This window comes from Fundulus heteroclitus, chromosome 21 (genome assembly GCF_011125445.2).
Source record: "Fundulus heteroclitus isolate FHET01 chromosome 21, MU-UCD_Fhet_4.1, whole genome shotgun sequence".
Taxonomy (NCBI): Eukaryota; Metazoa; Chordata; class Actinopteri; order Cyprinodontiformes; family Fundulidae; genus Fundulus; species Fundulus heteroclitus.
The window spans coordinates 41,668,572-41,685,278 of record NC_046381.1 but is presented as its reverse complement, the minus strand read 5'-3'; the positions used below and the strand labels follow the sequence as shown (position 1 = coordinate 41,685,278).

Sequence of the window (16,707 nt, the reverse complement as noted above, 5' to 3'; positions counted from 1 at the left end):
CTCAACTTCTTCCCATTGGTTGGTTAGCATTTTACTGCATCGGTCAAATCTACATGGCTTTCCCCCGCACTAAAGAATTGTTTAGTAATGTCAAACTCAGCAGGCAGACGTTCAGTGGCCGACCTCTTACGGGAAGCTGCTAATAGACTGGAAGAATTAGAACGCTGTACATTTGGGATCTGAAATGTTTTTCGGTGGTTTCAGATTCGGCTTTCCAGATCAATAACTCATCGGCGGATGATTTATTCTACAAAACAGACACCTCAGTAAAATGCTAACCAACCAATGGGAAGAAGAAATGGGAAGAAGAAATAATTCTAAAAGGATCCAGTGATAGTCTCTTTATTGTCAAACTGCTGTATCTTCAACCTCTGGATCATCAGGACAGCTCAGCTTTTCTCCTCTACTAAGATCATCACCTCCGACTCCTCATCCTGCAGAGAGAAGAAGGAGCAACAGAGGAGATCAGTGAGTGTTTCCAGCCTCTGGAAGCTGAACATGAACATCTCAACTGTTTGTGAAACATCAGCTGACTAAGAAACATGGAGGCTGTCCCTGAACACATCTGGATGAAACTAATGAGAGAAGGACTCATGTCCAGATGTGCTGAGTGGACTTCAGCAGAGCTTCTGCTCTGTAGAAAGACCACATGGTGACTAAATGTAATGATGGGCTGTGAAATCAGTGATTTCCAGGCTGCAGTCAGATTGATCTCAGAGCTGTGACTAAGAGGAAACTGATCAGCTGTTTGCTGTTGAAATGAGAGAACAAAGAGTCTGAGATCAGATCTGATGCTCCACAGCTTGATGAATGAGGACCAATGTCTCTAGACATGGTGGAAGGCTGTCAGCTGGAATCCAGCTGCATTTCCTGGAGACCTGAACACAACAACAACAGTCATCTTCACATGGACACAAAGACAGTACCACAACAAGCTGCTGGCTCCTCTGATTGGCTGATTGTTGTCTTTGTGTCCAATCAGGAAGCCTTTCACCATTCTCTTCCCACTGAGAAGCTGCAGCTTTACTGGAAACACGGGATCTTTGCTTTGGTACCAACTGGGTTCAGAACGGTTCTGATGACAGCAGCTGGACTCACTCCACCCATCTACTTACACAGATTCCAGTTTGTAGTCTGGACTCTTTACAAGATCCTGCAACTGCTGAACATCTGACTCCTTCAGGTTGTTGTACATCAGGTCCAGTTCTGTCAAATGGGACGGGTTGGACTTCAGAGCCGAACACAGAGAATCACAGCTGATCTTTGACAACCTGCAGCCCCACAATCTGAGTAAAGAATAAAAGATGTTAGCTGAAGCCACCAGGATGCAGGTTCTAACAGTCCAACAGAACCAGTTAAAGAACTCTCATTAAAATTAATGACAACAAGCTGCTGCTTCAATAAAGACCTGCTGACTTCAGCTCTTCAACAATCAACAATATTAGAACTTTCAACAGTTAAAACTTGTTTAGCAGTTTTTACAGTCCTGGGGTCACATTTATAAAACTTTGCGTATAGCAAAAATATTCAGATTTATAAAACCATGTCCACACACACCAGCAGCCATTTTCCTTTATAGGACACAGCTGTACCTGTACATTTGGTACCAGGTTCTGGCTCAGGTTCTGCCCTCTACACACCCAGATTCAACCATAAACGGTCGATGCAAAGCACCTCATGAATGTTAATGTGTATATGTTTTTCTGTGACGTGGCAGCCACAGAGAAAAAGCAAAGAAACGTTGGGAAAATTTCCCAGAGAGGCGTTTATTAAATGTGGAAATCAGAGGTAAAAGCTCAGATGTTGTCCACATTAAAACATGTTGTTAATAAGCTGTTAAAATAAGTTGTTAAAAAGTAAACCACGCTGTGCTCCGTGTTGAAATTCCCCTGTGGCTGTGGGTTCAGATCCATATTCAGAGAAGAGAGGTTTCCCCTCTATTATTACCCCCCCCCCCCACCCTAAAAAGGTTATGACTGCCTGGGTGTGAGCAGAAATCCTCCTTCTCTGCTTTCTGGGGTTTGGAGAGCTGCCTTTCAGCTCCTCAGAAGGAGGTGTAGCCACTTTCCCCTGTGGGTAACAGCAAAATGCATGCTGGGAGTCAGAAGAAGGATATTGGCCAATCCTCATTATTGGCCAGGAAATATTTGATCCCTGAAAGCGCGTTTCCTCACTTCTCCATCTGCACGGTCTTCCAGCAGTGCCAATGCATCCACCGAGCAGCATTACGCACGAGTGAGTTTTATTTAAGATTTAAGATGGCTTATGGGCATTTTTATTTATTTGAAATGTCCCGTGTGTATTTAAGGATAAGAATCAATAATACTGTGGGTATGAATGCTTCTGATCAATATGATCTATGATTAAAGTCTGATATGGAATGAAACTGGACGTCTGAGAGGAATCCTCATGCAGGTTGGCTGTAATTCACCACTTCACCATCTGCGTCACCAATTTCCCTGTCTCCAAAATGAGTGTATGCCTGGGTCAGAGTTGGCATGAGGACCACACATTTTCCCCTCAAGTTCATTTTTTATAGATCCCAACCTTTGCGCCGAAAGTGGTGTACGCACATTTCAGGTCAATTTTGTGCATAAGCAAGCTTTCTAAATGACAGCCCTGCTGACTTCAGCTCTTCAGCTCTGTCAGCTCCACCAGCAGCTCCATCAATACAAACTCAGGTTCTGCAGCCAAATTATTCAAGTTTCACAAAAAAGTCAGCAGCAATTGTGGAATATGAAGACGTGGAGATTAATGAAGATAAATTAACTATTTTAATTATTCCACACCCATAAAACATGATGTCATGGAGAATATTTAATGTAAAACTGACTTTAGGAGCTGAAAGCCCCAGAACCAGAACCTGGTACTGTGACATGTTGTGTCTGAGTGTTTTAGTCAGTAAAATCCTTCCAGAGCTTCTAAAAGTGCTGAAGCATCAATCAGGGATTATAGATTTGTTCCTGTCAGACAGATTCCAGGAGCTGAAATTCACTTTTCTAAACTGGGTTGAATCCCCTCTGACCCGCTTCACATGAGGGGCATTTATACACACTGGGGGTCCAAATGCTGTCCGGTTCTGACCTGAGATCAGGGCTCAGACTCAGTTACACAGAGACAACATGAAAAACTGTCTCCAAGTCCAGGAACAAACTCAGAAAATATTTATTAGAATAGAAGATCTGAACTTTGTTTTTCAGCTGAATTTTATCCAATAATTCAGAGAAATATAAATGTAACTATTTTAAAATCAACTTAAAATCAAATTTAGAAAAACTGATCTGATGAAGTTTTAAAGAGATTAAAAACCTTCAGATAAATGAAACATCAGTATTGTTAATTTTTTTCTATCTTCCTCTTCCTCAGTCCTGGATAAAAGTTGAAACCCTAAAATGAAATTCAACTCATTGTTTCGTGTTTTCTGCTGATTATTTAATAAATCCTGGAATAAGTTGAAAAATAAAGAAACTTTAACTGGACCAAAATAGTGAAGAAGAAAGTAGACTTTACCATGAATATCCTCAGTGTGGATCAGTAGAATATTAATCAAATGTCTGCAGTTTAGTGTCAACACAACTTTCACATCACAAATATCAGAACTAGAACTAAAACATGGAGTCTGACCTCAGTCTCTGTAGTTTGCAGAGGGGAGTCTGGAGAAAACCACAGAGCTCCTTCACTCCAGCATCTTTCAGGTCATTGTAGCTCAGGTCCAGTTCTGTCAGATGGGAGGGGTTGGACTTCAGAGCCAATACCAGAGAAGAACAGCTGATCTCTGACAAACTGCAGCGCTCCAATCTGAATGAAGAATAAAAGATGTGAGCTGAAGCCACCAGGATACAGGTTAAAACTGAAATATGAACAAATAAATAATAAAATGTAGAAAATTAATTTCCCTGAATGTAAACGTTCCAGAAACATGATGAACTGATGTCTGATATTTGATCCAGTAGAACTGATTTAAAGAGTTAAACCCAGCAGAACGCGAACCATGCTCCTGGAAGGCAGCATATGGGCTCCGACTCCCCTGGACTCTCCTGTGATGGAACCTGGCTCTCCATCCTTCTGATTAGGTCCACATCATATAAATCAACTGGACTCCCAGAATTTGCTTTTTCCTCCCTGGTGGTTTCCACTTTCCCTCAAGTAAGCAAACTCAACCAAACACATTCTCCAGATTTTTCAGCATTTTCATTAACTTACATGTTCTGTTTGTGAACAGTTGAGGATCCACTCAGTGTTGCCGGTTCCTGACAACATCTTCTCAAACCTATTTCAATAAACCTTTTAATCTTCACCAGTCTCCTGACTGTGTTCTGCATCTGGGTCACAGCTCTTAAAACCATGACACACACCAAATGTGATCTTAGCAGTGTCACAATAGTTTCTAACAGTATTCACCTCTCAGGTTTATCATGTCAAATGGCTCTCAGTCCAAAACCTCACTTATCAGGTCAGCTAATATTGACTCAAATACGGATAATTGAAGCCAGAATAAAGCGCTGCAGGCATGAGTCGTTGCTTGGGTTTGTTGTGGCTAAAAACAAACATCCAGTTTACTTGCTAAGCAAACCAACTAAAATCACGTGAACTTGTTTGGTTCATGGAGCCCAAATCCTTTAGAGTTTGGACTGGATGGGGAAGGGTAGATGGGGGATCCTTTTAATGTGCAGCTGGTCCAGATGAAGAGGCAGGTGAGGGAAAAGGTCCACTCTCAAGGTGGTCCAGGGCAGCAACATGTGAAGCCAAAGCAGCTGATTAAATCCAGGGTTAACAGACTTTCACTCAGTTTCTGTGAAAACGTTTCAACACCTGATCCAGGAGTCGCTGACAACCCCGGAGGCTCTCAGTTGGGCAACATGGAGTTTAGGAGTTGCTGTTTTAGGCAGTTGGAAACAGAAAGAAACTTTAACTGAGCCAAAGCAGTGAAGCAGAAATCAGACTTTACCACAAAGATTCTCAGTGTGGATCACTAAAATATCAGCCAGATGTCTGCAGTTTAGTGTCAACACAACTTTCACATCACAAATATCCGAACTAAAACATGGAGTCTGACCTCAATATCTGTAGTTTGCAGAGGGGGGTCTGGAGAAAACCACAGAGCTCCTTCACTTCAGCATCTTTCAGGAGGTTGTAGCTCAGGTCCAGATCTGTCAGATGGGAGGGGTTGGACTTCAGAGCAGAGACCAGAGAACAGCTGATCTCTGACAACCTGCAGCTCCATAATCTGAACAAAGAATAAAAGATGTGTCCTGAAGCCAACAGGATGCAGGTTAAAACTGAAATATGAACAAATAAATAATAAAATGTAGAAAATTAATTTCCCTGAATGTAAAAGTCCCAGAAACATAATGAACTGATGTCTGATATTTGATCTAGTAGAACTGATTTAAAGAGTTAAACCCAGCAGAACAAGAACATGTTATCATGACGTGTGAAGGTCAGGATCAAGGTGTATTTCTCAGCAGTGGCGGCTGGTGATGAAGATGTTCTGGGGTTAGGGTTGAGGGTCATTAGAGGTTGGAGATTACCACACAACTATAAACTCTACTTGAACATAAATCCATCTATGATCACTTCCTGCTGCTGGATATATAAGTCTGATCGCTCTGGCATCTGTTTAAAATGCTGCTGTCTTCTAGTCTGGGTCACGGTTCTGGTAGAACAGTGGTGCTCAGACCCATAATGTTCTAAACATGGATCATTTAACAGTTTCAGGTAGGGGTGGGTATTGCCAAAGAAGTCACGATTCGATTCACCATTCACATGTCATGATATGATTCTATCACGATGCATCACGATACTTAATTATTGCGATGCATTGTGATATTTTCCCTGAACACTGTTAAAAAAATACAGACATTACCAGTGGCTGACTGGCTATGTATGATCTGAATAGTGTCTTCAATTGATACATAACTAAAAGCAACTGAATTCATACATAGCTGTATTTATTGAAACAACTTTTGGAGGTATTGCCATGAAAAAAATATTACTGTTACTGGACACAAATATTACTATTATTGGTGTGGAAACACTGACAAAAAGTGCTTAGGATTTATAAAACTAAAAATAAAAAAATAAGGATAATTAGTGCCGTCCTTTAAACCAATGAAATGAAAACACTCAAATGTATGCGCATGTAGATGTTGGGGCTAGCTTGCAATTGAATGTTGTTTCTTTAATCGGTGCTTGCGGCACTGGCTGCAAGGGTGCTTGGAGGGTCCAGGTTTTCTGGACCCTCCAGAAAACCTCCATAAACTACAACTAGTACAAAAGACAGCAGCTTGCATCATTACATCATCTATGTCACATCTGAATTCTAACTCCCCTGGCTCCTTGTCACATTCAGTATAAATTAATCCTATGAACATACAAGGTCAACCACAACCTAGGACAAAGCAGGACACTCAACCAACACTATGATCACGTGTTAGAAAATGGATGGATGGATGGACGGATGATCTGGGCTATTTCTTTTTTCTTGCCATCAAGATCTCAGCCAGCTGGCACCAGAAAATGCTATTATTGGGCTTTCTTCGTCTGGAAACAGATGCATACAAACATCTTACGAGCGCAGCCATGATGAACTGGTGAACGCGCACAGCTGACAATACAGCGATCTGATTGGCTGAGCAGCAAAAATCGAATCACGTGACCTCTTCGACCGGAGCGCCACAGTTTAGATTTTTTATCGGCTATAACTTATTAATGTGCAAGTGAAAACGTGGGAACATTGGTGTTTTGAGTTCACTGCTATGTGTAGCAACTTTTCCCGGTGGAAGAAACTTGCCCCCTGACAGTTCATACGAAAGTTCTTAAGGAAGCGTCCTACAGATTCTGGCCCACGGACTACAGTGAGCTGACAGGAAGAGGGTGGAAGACAGACGGCAAAGTGCCATGGGTCGATCCCGGGCCGACCGCGTCAATACTAAAAGCCTCCTAACATGGTTCGCGCTAACCGCTCCACCACGGACAGTAAAATGGGTCCAAGAAATCACTTTCTATGGGGGAGCTCCCAGATGGATGTGAGTGGAGCCAGGCAGAGCGAAATCCATCTGGCTAGGGTCAGGTTAGCTCAACGGCTTTGAACGGCTAAACCTCTGAGTCCAGAGACTCAGAGGCGTAATCCAGGGTATACGTGGGTACACAGCGTGTACCCGCCTATTTTTCAATCAGCATTGCGTACACCCACTTTTAAACAGATTCATCAGTCTGCCCGTCTGTATCACAGCACTTTGCTGCTCCCCCTCCCCTTTCGTACCGTCACATGGCTCAGTGACTTGAGCCAATTAGTACGCAGGCTCAGCCTGGCCCACCCACTCAGCTCTCTCTCCACTTGACACAATCATGCTGGATGTTGCTTCTTCTCATTACCACGACAGAAAGCGTAATTAAGACCTTGACAGAACCCAGTACATTTATCCCATTAAAAAGTGTTTAGGATAAGATAGGATCTAGGCCAGTTCTTACAAAGCCTTGTGAACAATTTAGAGAAATGCTTGTTCTTCCAAGATGAGACCATCAAAGACCTCAGCATCCTTGAGCAGAGTAAATGACCATTAAAGCCCAGCATCCCCCATGGTGAAGAACAAACTACGCGACTGTGCAAGAAATTAAACTTGTGCACATAACAAGCCCTTAATGGGATGCGGGACCTACTAGAGGAGCCCAGTACTGAGCCCAAGGATCTAAAACCACTCATGAACTGCCTTAAAACATTCCCTGTAAGTACAGCAGAGTGTGAGAGGAACTTTAGCCTAATGAAAAATATAAGCTCTGGCAACAGGGCTGTCCAGCTGATCTCAAACATATCAAATATGATTCATATTCATAATGATGATTCATATTAATGGCACACTTTCAAGTTTGATCCGAGAAAGTATAAAAGGACCTGGTTGAAGAGCCATGGTGCTGCCTCTTCTATGCATTCTAGACCGCCCCGATGGCAGCGGCTGTGTGTTTACATCAACAAAAACTGTTGTAAAACTGGTTGATCAGTTGCCAGCTTTTGCCCTCCAGACATAACGCTTCTGACCGTTAACTGCAGACCTTTCAACCTGACTAGAGAGTTTATTGTTGTTAGCAATACTGCGGTTTATGTGCCTCCCAGCACTAATACAAAAGAGGCTATGAGTGTTCTCTATCGGACTATCTCCGAGCTGCAATCTGCACACACGGAGGGGGTTTTCAACATTGCTGGGGGTTTTAACCAGGCCAATTTGAAGACTGTTCTCCCTCATTTCAGCCAACACGTGGATTTTGCAACTCGGGGAGAGAACATTCTGGACTTGGTTTACACTAATATAAAGATGCATTCAGAGCAGTTCCTGCATACAAGCCCCCGCTAATCGGAGCTAAACCCACAGTGAGGCAGGCGAGGGTGTGGACTGAGGGGGCCATGGAGGCACTCCGGGATTGTTTTAAGTGCTCTGACTGGGACATTTTCAAAGCTGCAGCAATATATGAAGACAAGATTAACATTGATGAGTACGCCATGACTGTGTCAGCCTACATCAACAAATGGATCGAGGACATCAGCACCACTAAGAACATCATCACCCGAGCCAACCAACAACCCTGGATGACTGAAGAGGTTCGACAAATGTTAAGAGCATAGAACTCAGCCTTCAAGTCTGGTGACAAGGATGCACTGAGGACAGCGAGAGCCAACCTGAACCGTGCCATCAGGTTAGCGAAGCGGAACCACACTAAGAAAATCCAGGAGCTTTTCCATAATGCCAGAAACACCAGGAGCATGTGGAAAGGCATACGGATGATCACTGAATACAACGCTGAATTGCTTTGAAGGCTGGTGAAACAACACATCGTCTCCAGTCTCCCCCCAACATTCGACCCATTCCAGTTTGCTTACCGGCGAAACCGCTCCTCTGAGGACACCATCTCTGCTCTTCACTTGAGCCTGGCACACCTGGAGGAGAAGAACACCTATGTGCGGATGCTGTTCCTGAACTTCAGTTCAGCGTTCAACACCATCATCCCACAGCATCTGGTAGGAAAACTGGAACATCTGGGCTTCAGCACACCTCTTCGGAACTGGCTGCTAGACTTCATCACCAACAGACCTCAGTCAGTCCGGGTCGGACAGAAAACCTCTGATGTCATCACCCTCAGCACGGGCTCCCCTCAGGGCTGCGTCCTGAGCCCCCTGCTGTTCACCCTGATGACACAGGACTGCGTCCCCAGGTTCACCACCAATCACATCGTGATGTTGGCAGACAATACAACGGTGGTGGGCCTGATCAGAGACGACAACGACCAGGACTATAGAGAAGAGGTTAAGCAGCTGGTGGACTGGTGCAGAGACAACAGCCTGATTCTGAACATGGAGAAGACGAAGGAGCTCATCATGGACTTCAGGAAAAACCGGCCTCGCCACGCTCCACTGCTCATCAACAGCTCAACTGTGGAGGAGGTCAGCAGCACCAAATTTCTGGGGTTTCACATCACAGACAACCTCACCTGGTCTGTGAACACCATGTCACTGGTCAAGAGGGAACAGAAGCACTTGTACTTCCTGCAGAAGATGAGGAGAGCCCACCTGGCCCTGCCCATCCTCACGACTTTCTACAGAAGCACCATAGAGAGCATTCTGACCAGCTGTCTCTCTCTGTTTGATGTGGAGGCTGCAGCGTCTCCTACTGGAAGAATTTGAGGAGAGTGGTGAGGACAGCAAAGAAGATCATTGGGGCTCCTCTTCCCTCCTTTAAGGACATTCCACCTCAGCGCTGCATGTCCCAAGCCAATAACATCAGTGAACGCCTCACACCCCCACCATTGACGGTTCTCCCTGCTGCCCTCTGGGAAGAGGTTCCGCAGCATCCGCTGCAGGTCCACCAGGTTCCGCAAAAGCTTTTTCCCTGCTGCCATCAGTCTGTTGAACTGTTGAACTCTAAACTGGACTCTACATCATAATCACATTCGTATTTGGCCCTACTAACATTGCTGAACTTTTATTATCCATTCAAACAGTACCCAACTCAACATTTACTGCATTTTTGCACATATTATTCACACTGCACCGTACGTTTCTACTCAAATGCCTATTTACACCATTATTTTTGCATATAAACAATGGTTGAACATACTTCTGCACACTGTTTTTTGCACAGTTTTTCTCCTGCATTTGTGATGATTTGTGTATTGATGAACCCAGAGTTCAGCCAGACGCGATAGTAATTCTTTTGTGGTATTTATTGAAGGAGATGGTGAGGGAATTGGACAGGCGAACAGACAGGTTCCAGGCCGATAACGTAACAGACGCCAAAAACTGGGCAGAGTCAAAAAACAAGAGCAGATCAGACATGACCAAAATACTGGAGACTCTTACCGATGAGAAGAATGCGATGATAGTGAAGTCCCAGCAACAAACAGAAAACAACGAGAGGTTTAAATAGGCGGGCAGACAAGGTAGCAGGGAGGGACCAATTAACCAAAACCAGGTGGAAATAATCAAGGGCGCAAACAGGGCAAGTCTAAAGATAAAAATAAGCCTAAACAGAACAGAAAAATCAGGAAAGAACTAAACTTAACCAAATAATAAACATAAACCAGAACAGAACATTACAGCATTGTTACATCCGATCACTGCTGCACTTTATATTGTAGTGTTGCTTTATTCCACCTGCAATCTCTTTACACTGTCGTAAGCTATATGCAACAAAATTTTGTTCTGTATGCACCCTGCACATACAAAATTACAATGAAGTTGTCTAAGTCTATGCCAATGCAGTCTGAAAACTCCTGCAGAAAGCAAGTTTGTCTTATATACTAATATAGTATCTAATATACTGTAGTATCAGCAAAGGTTACTGGGTTCAGAGAGTATATTACAGTTGATGTGTTGTAAATGCATATCCATCCATCCATCTTCTGACTCGCTTTATCCCTCATGGGGTCGTGAGAGGTGCTGGTGCCTATCTCCAGTGTTCAATTAGCGAGAGGCTGGGTACACCCTGGACAGGTCGCCAGTCTTTCGCAGTGTAAATGCTTTTTTTTAATGTTATTTTTTTATTACATATTGTATTACATATTGTTTTATTGAATAATTTGAATGATGATGTTGAATGATTTTACTTTCAAGTAGGCTGCCTGTGTAATCAGTAATACCTAACAAACTGTTTCTGATTAAGTCATGTTAATTTTATAAACAGTGACACTCCGTCCCACGGTAACTGTTGCTAATCAGCTTACGAAAGAGTCCATCCATTGACTCAGGAATAAGGAATAGTTCACTCAAATGTATAGTTGCCTCTTACTAGTTTGTGGGCCAGTATAGGTTTAGTTATTTTAATAATACTTCTTCCCAGAGATCAAGTAGCAAAAATTATGTGAGAATAAGCAAACACTACTGACGGGTAAACTAAATAGAGCAGTCTTTCATGTGATTGTTTCTTGAACAGGGCATTTTTCTGGCCTGCGTTAAAAAAGGGCAAAAACTGTGAGTATACCCATTTCTCCAGGGATCACTACACCACTGCGGAGACTGTCTGCTACAGTAGAGGTTTTTACTTTTCAATATTGTGGTGTAGTTTTAATACCCACACCGCTGTGTCCTGGCATGTTGAGTTTGTTCCGGTATTGTCTGACTGAGCTGTCAGATTGAAGAGGACTGTTCCTCTCTGACCCAGACCAACAGAACAGCAGCCTCCGGACAAAGCTGGGGTGGTGGAACCTAGTGGCTCCATCGGTTTTATTTATTTTAGATTTTCTGTCTTTGTTCTTCTCAAACAGTAATTTTTTTTAGATATTACTATTTTATTATTTTTAATTAACTTATTTATGTGTCTGTATGTGGTCCTAGCACTACTCCTCTATCTTATCTTGTCATCTGAACCGTTCCAGAATCAAACTAAAACCTCTCCATCATTAATTTACATCATTTGACCTATTTTCATAAATTTTGTTCATCAGTCCAAAACATTTTAAGTGTGAACTGAAACAATCCACCCATCCATTTTCAAAGACGCTTATGCTTTGTGGGATCGTGAGGGGTGCTGTTGCCTATTTCCAGCAGTCAATGGGTGAGAGGCGGGGTTCACCCTGGACAGTTCAGCAGTTTTTCACAGGGCAACACAGAGACAGACAAGACAAACAACCATTCATGGACACACTCACACATAAGGAGAATTAACCCAACAGTCATGTTTTCGGACTGTGGGGGGAAGCCAGAGTACCCGGAGAGAACTCATGCATACACAGGGAGAGCATGGAAACCCAGAAACCCACCGTGAAAGACCCAGGGCAAGGATATGACTTACACCCAGGACCTTCTACTACATGGCAACAGCGCTACCCACTGCCCCACTGTGCAGCCCATCACAAATTCAAACAAGGGGGGAGGGACATAGGAGTATTTAGTACCAGGGCAATTTTGGTTCATGACCAAAACCTTTGAACATATCAGATAAAAAAATAAATGAAAATTATTGATTAAAATAAGTTTTAAAGTAGCAAGTGAAGATTAAACCAACCCCAGCTTCTTTACTTTACAGACTGGAGTCTCCAGGATCTCACATAGATACTGCATTCCAGAGTCTGCAAAGGTTACCCCTCCATGGATCTCATCTATTTCCAGTTCAGTCAGATGGGAGGGATTGGACGTCAGAGCTGAGGCCACATCTTCACATTCAGTCAGTGAGAGAATACAGCCCACTAGTCTGTGGTTAGAGAAACAATAACATCCGTTAGTTAAATCAGACTGATAAACACTGATAAACAGACTAAAACATGATGACTAAACAGTGATATCATCATCAGATGAACATCTGCTCTTCACATCAATGTCCTTGTTTGACCCACACACACAGAATCCCTTCAGTCTCTTCAGGTCTTGGTTCTACTGTAGAGCTGCTGTGTCTCTGGTTTAGTTAAAAGCTTCTAAATATATCTGGATGTCCATGTTAGGATTTGGCCGTCTCCTGTATGTAAATTCTCACCAGATTATCTCTAGACATTTTCAGTCTAGTGATAATATTAATAAGGGCCTGCTCCTGCTTATTTCATAAGGCCCGCCTTTCCCCGGTTTAAGATTTGACAGTAAAGGAGAAACAATGATCAGAGGCAAACATTTAAAAAATGCATATTTAAAGGAGAAGTCCGGTCAACAAGGTAAAATCAGGGGATCATTAGCTATACCTAAAATTAATTCATTGGTGGTGATTTAATGAATTTAGCTTTAATCAATAAGAAAAAAAAGCATAAATTGTCGTCTGGATTTATAAATTGCCCCCCTGTGTATGGGGGCGGCCATTACTGCCCAAATATGGGCAGTAATGGCCGCCTGACATCACATCCTGTGACGTAACATCGCGGAGAGATGACGGCAGTTTGCCGCGCTTTACAAACAAACTCAATAGGAGCTGTTGTACACAGCTGCGATGAACAACAATTATTTCGGATTTCCAGAGGACTTTACCATTGAAATTCACGAGAGCTATTGTTGAAGCAACAATGCTCAAGTGCATGGCAGTTGGATGTAAAAATACATCGGGTAAAATATGAAAAAAACTTTAGTTTTTTCACCTTTCCAATTCATCATCCACCATGGGCTGTTTTGCTGGATTACCAACGAGAAGAGGGAGGATTTTCCATCGTACTTCTGGCCAGACAGAAAACAAGTCGTCTGTAGCCAACATTTAGAAGAGGAATGTCTTCAAGATGAAATGAGAGCGAGACTTTTCGGTAAGTTTTTCTTTTTTTAATGTAGAATTTGCTGGAACATTTGTTTACCCGATCAGAGCGGCGGAGGGATACGACACACTTAGAAAGTATGCTCACTGTTGTGAAGCCCACTTATTTTATGCAACTTTGGTCTTATTTTTTCAAAAGTCGCTTGTAACTTTCATGAGTTGTGGGTTGTAGTTTTTTTTGGGCTTGTTTCTGAAAGTGAAGTTGATTGTTTGGGCTCTAAACTAAGTGACGCCGAAATTTCCCTCCACCTCATCACGCACTGCAGCTCATCCTGACAGGAGCAGAGTGAATTCAGAAAGAGCTGCTCTGACCGTATTTTATGCAGTTTACGGTTGCAATAACTGATGATAACTCGTGAAAGTAGATTAGGCGGTGCAGATCACCATTTTGAGCAGAGATTGGTTCTAAAGATGAGTTTTATACTCATCTTATAACATTGCAGAACCCAACCCATTAACCGTAATTTAATGTTTATTTGTTGTCTTTTTATGTCTCTAAAATATAAAATTAGTAATTTAGTAATTAATATAACAGATAACGGCATTACGTTAGTTACAATATAACACAGTGTGTCACTACAACTCCATCAATAAAGCAACTTTAATTCAGAGCATGCTCTTCACTGCAGGAGTTTACCACTGGGTGACTTAGTTTTGCACTTTACTTCTTCAGTGTGGTATAATAGCTGAAGTACATTCTACCTGGCTGCTATCTGCAGTGTGGGACCCCAATTTAATTTTACTATGTGTATTTTAGTTTGATTTATTGCTGGAGTAAAATATTTTGTTACAACCATTTTATAGCCAGTTCTATCTTGGTAATATGCAATAATTATCAAGTTCAAAACATTTGGTTTATTGTATTGTTCTTCTATTATAAATATTGAGTAAAATAATAATTATCATCATCATATCTACATAATTATAATGTAATTGAATATATATTATATAATTACGTTGTCTTTACTCTTGACTCACTTGTGCCACCACACACTAAAATGACAGATTAGTGGACAATGTTTTTAGATTTATACTCTGTTCATTATTTATTCATTATTAAGTATTTTATATTTGACACTTGAACTCAGAATTTCTCTAACAGGAAAATTGTCCAATTGCTTTGACATTTTATAAGTACAAAAAGTAACTGAATAGTTACTTTATCAAGTGCTTAATGAGAAAATTCTGGAGCAAATGCCTCTTGTGTTTACAAGCCAGACCTATCAGCTCTGAGCCACTCTGAGCATTAAAGCAACTCACACCTGCAGATGGAGGGAAAGGAGAAGGCCGGCTCAGCTTCAGATAAGGTCCAGGCTGCTACTTGTGGTAAATGGATGGTGCCACGGATGACCTGCCTAATGAGACTGTTGGGTTATCTCTACCTTTGAGAAGTCACTTTTACACACTCACATCACTCTCCCCTCAAAATATGTGAGGATAACTTTATGTTGTTATGACATGTCAGACTGTAGCTCCCAGCATCCAAAACAGTTTGTGGTGACCGCCCACATAGATATTATATAAGAGTAGACCCCGCAGTGACTGTCTCGGCACAGAAATTACGGCCGCCATCTTGGGGCGGTTGACCTGCTACCCTAACCTGCTGGTTTAAGCTGAACAGACGATGGACGCCTCAGCACTGTGTGGCGGATTTTTGTTTGAATCAAAAAACTACTGATATCAGGGCTCACGGGATAACCTGTCAACACTAAGATGAACAGACATTGTTTGGGTAGAAAATCCCTAAATAAAACTAATTATATTACAAAATATATGATGTTCAGTTCTATCAATTGTTTGATTTCCCAATATTCCTCTTTTTCAGTTGTCCTGCATTCAGTGTATTTCTGCTGAAGAGCAGAGCAAGTTTAGACAGTGATATATATATATATATATATATATATATATATATATATATATATATATATATATATATATATATATCATGGGTTAAAGCAAAATTAATCAGTTTGACTAAAACTAAATTTCAAGTCAGCGAGCCCATATATTTCCTGGGCCGTGGACGTCATGCCACATTAATTACTTCATTTGCTTATTGTGCAAAGTCAACTTTAACCAAATCTGGTACTAAATATTCATTGACAATTCCTGTACATCATCTACGTAACACCTGAACATTATCTCCACTGGCTCCCTGTCACATTAAATATAAACCAATCCTATTATCATACAAGGCCAACCACAATCTTGGATAATGAAGGACACATATCCAACACTACGATGACGTCATACATTTTAATTTAACACAGATCGCACATTAGATCAGATTTTGAAGTTTAATCAAACCGTCATATTTTAGCCCTGTGACTGGAGACCTGTCCAGGGTGTACTCTGGTCCTCGCCTCTCGCCCATTGACTGCTGGAGAGTCAACCCCCCCCACACACACACCACCACCGGTGTTACGTCTATCTGCGTTTCCTTATCAGATATGGCATGACGTAACACCTGTACGGAAAAGCGGGTAAAGAAAATCCATGGATGGATTGATGGAATGTCACATTTTTAAAAATTAAACTTTTTTAATAAAATTGCTAAAAGTTTATCAGAAAAAAAGCTAACTTGCTATTAAATACAAAAAGAATTTTAACTAGAAAAATGTTATTAACGTTTTTGCGTTAAGTTAAATATTTTTAAGGTAATCTTGGCTACTGTAGCTTGTCTGTCTGGCAGGGGTTTTTGGTTAGAGTAAAATGAATCCATAGATCCACAGACAGGAGGCTTTTCCAGCTGTTTCTGGTGCGACATGTTTCTATAATGTCGCTTCCCATCGCGCTCCTCTCCATGTAAAAATTAAAAAGTAACGTCATAAAAAGCTCTCTGAGAATCACCTTTGTCTGACCTCACCCAGTTAGAACCCATTCTCCTGTCCATGTTGTAGCTGCATGTATTTTATTTATTGACGTAATTTTCTTAATAATCTGTATGCATCAAATCCTTGTCATTTTATTTAAGGAGTGTCCTGGTTCAGTATCT

At 41.8% G+C, this 16,707-nt stretch overlaps 1 protein-coding gene across 1 annotated transcript in view; it reads right to left on the bottom strand.

Annotated features, from left to right (window-relative positions):
- Positions 1 to 326: 326 nt before the first annotated feature.
- Positions 327 to 16,707, bottom strand: part of LOC105923907 (NACHT, LRR and PYD domains-containing protein 3-like) — a gene marked incomplete at its 5' end in the record, with an annotated part of 30,428 nt that continues 14,047 nt past the window's right edge. Inside the window, 5 exons of the mRNA XM_036124977.1 lie at positions 327 to 434; positions 1,116 to 1,286; positions 3,625 to 3,798; positions 5,057 to 5,227; positions 12,495 to 12,680. Of these exons, the coding sequence (XP_035980870.1) occupies positions 416 to 434; positions 1,116 to 1,286; positions 3,625 to 3,798; positions 5,057 to 5,227; positions 12,495 to 12,680 (721 nt within the window). The remainder of the gene's footprint in view (positions 435 to 1,115; positions 1,287 to 3,624; positions 3,799 to 5,056; positions 5,228 to 12,494; positions 12,681 to 16,707) is intronic.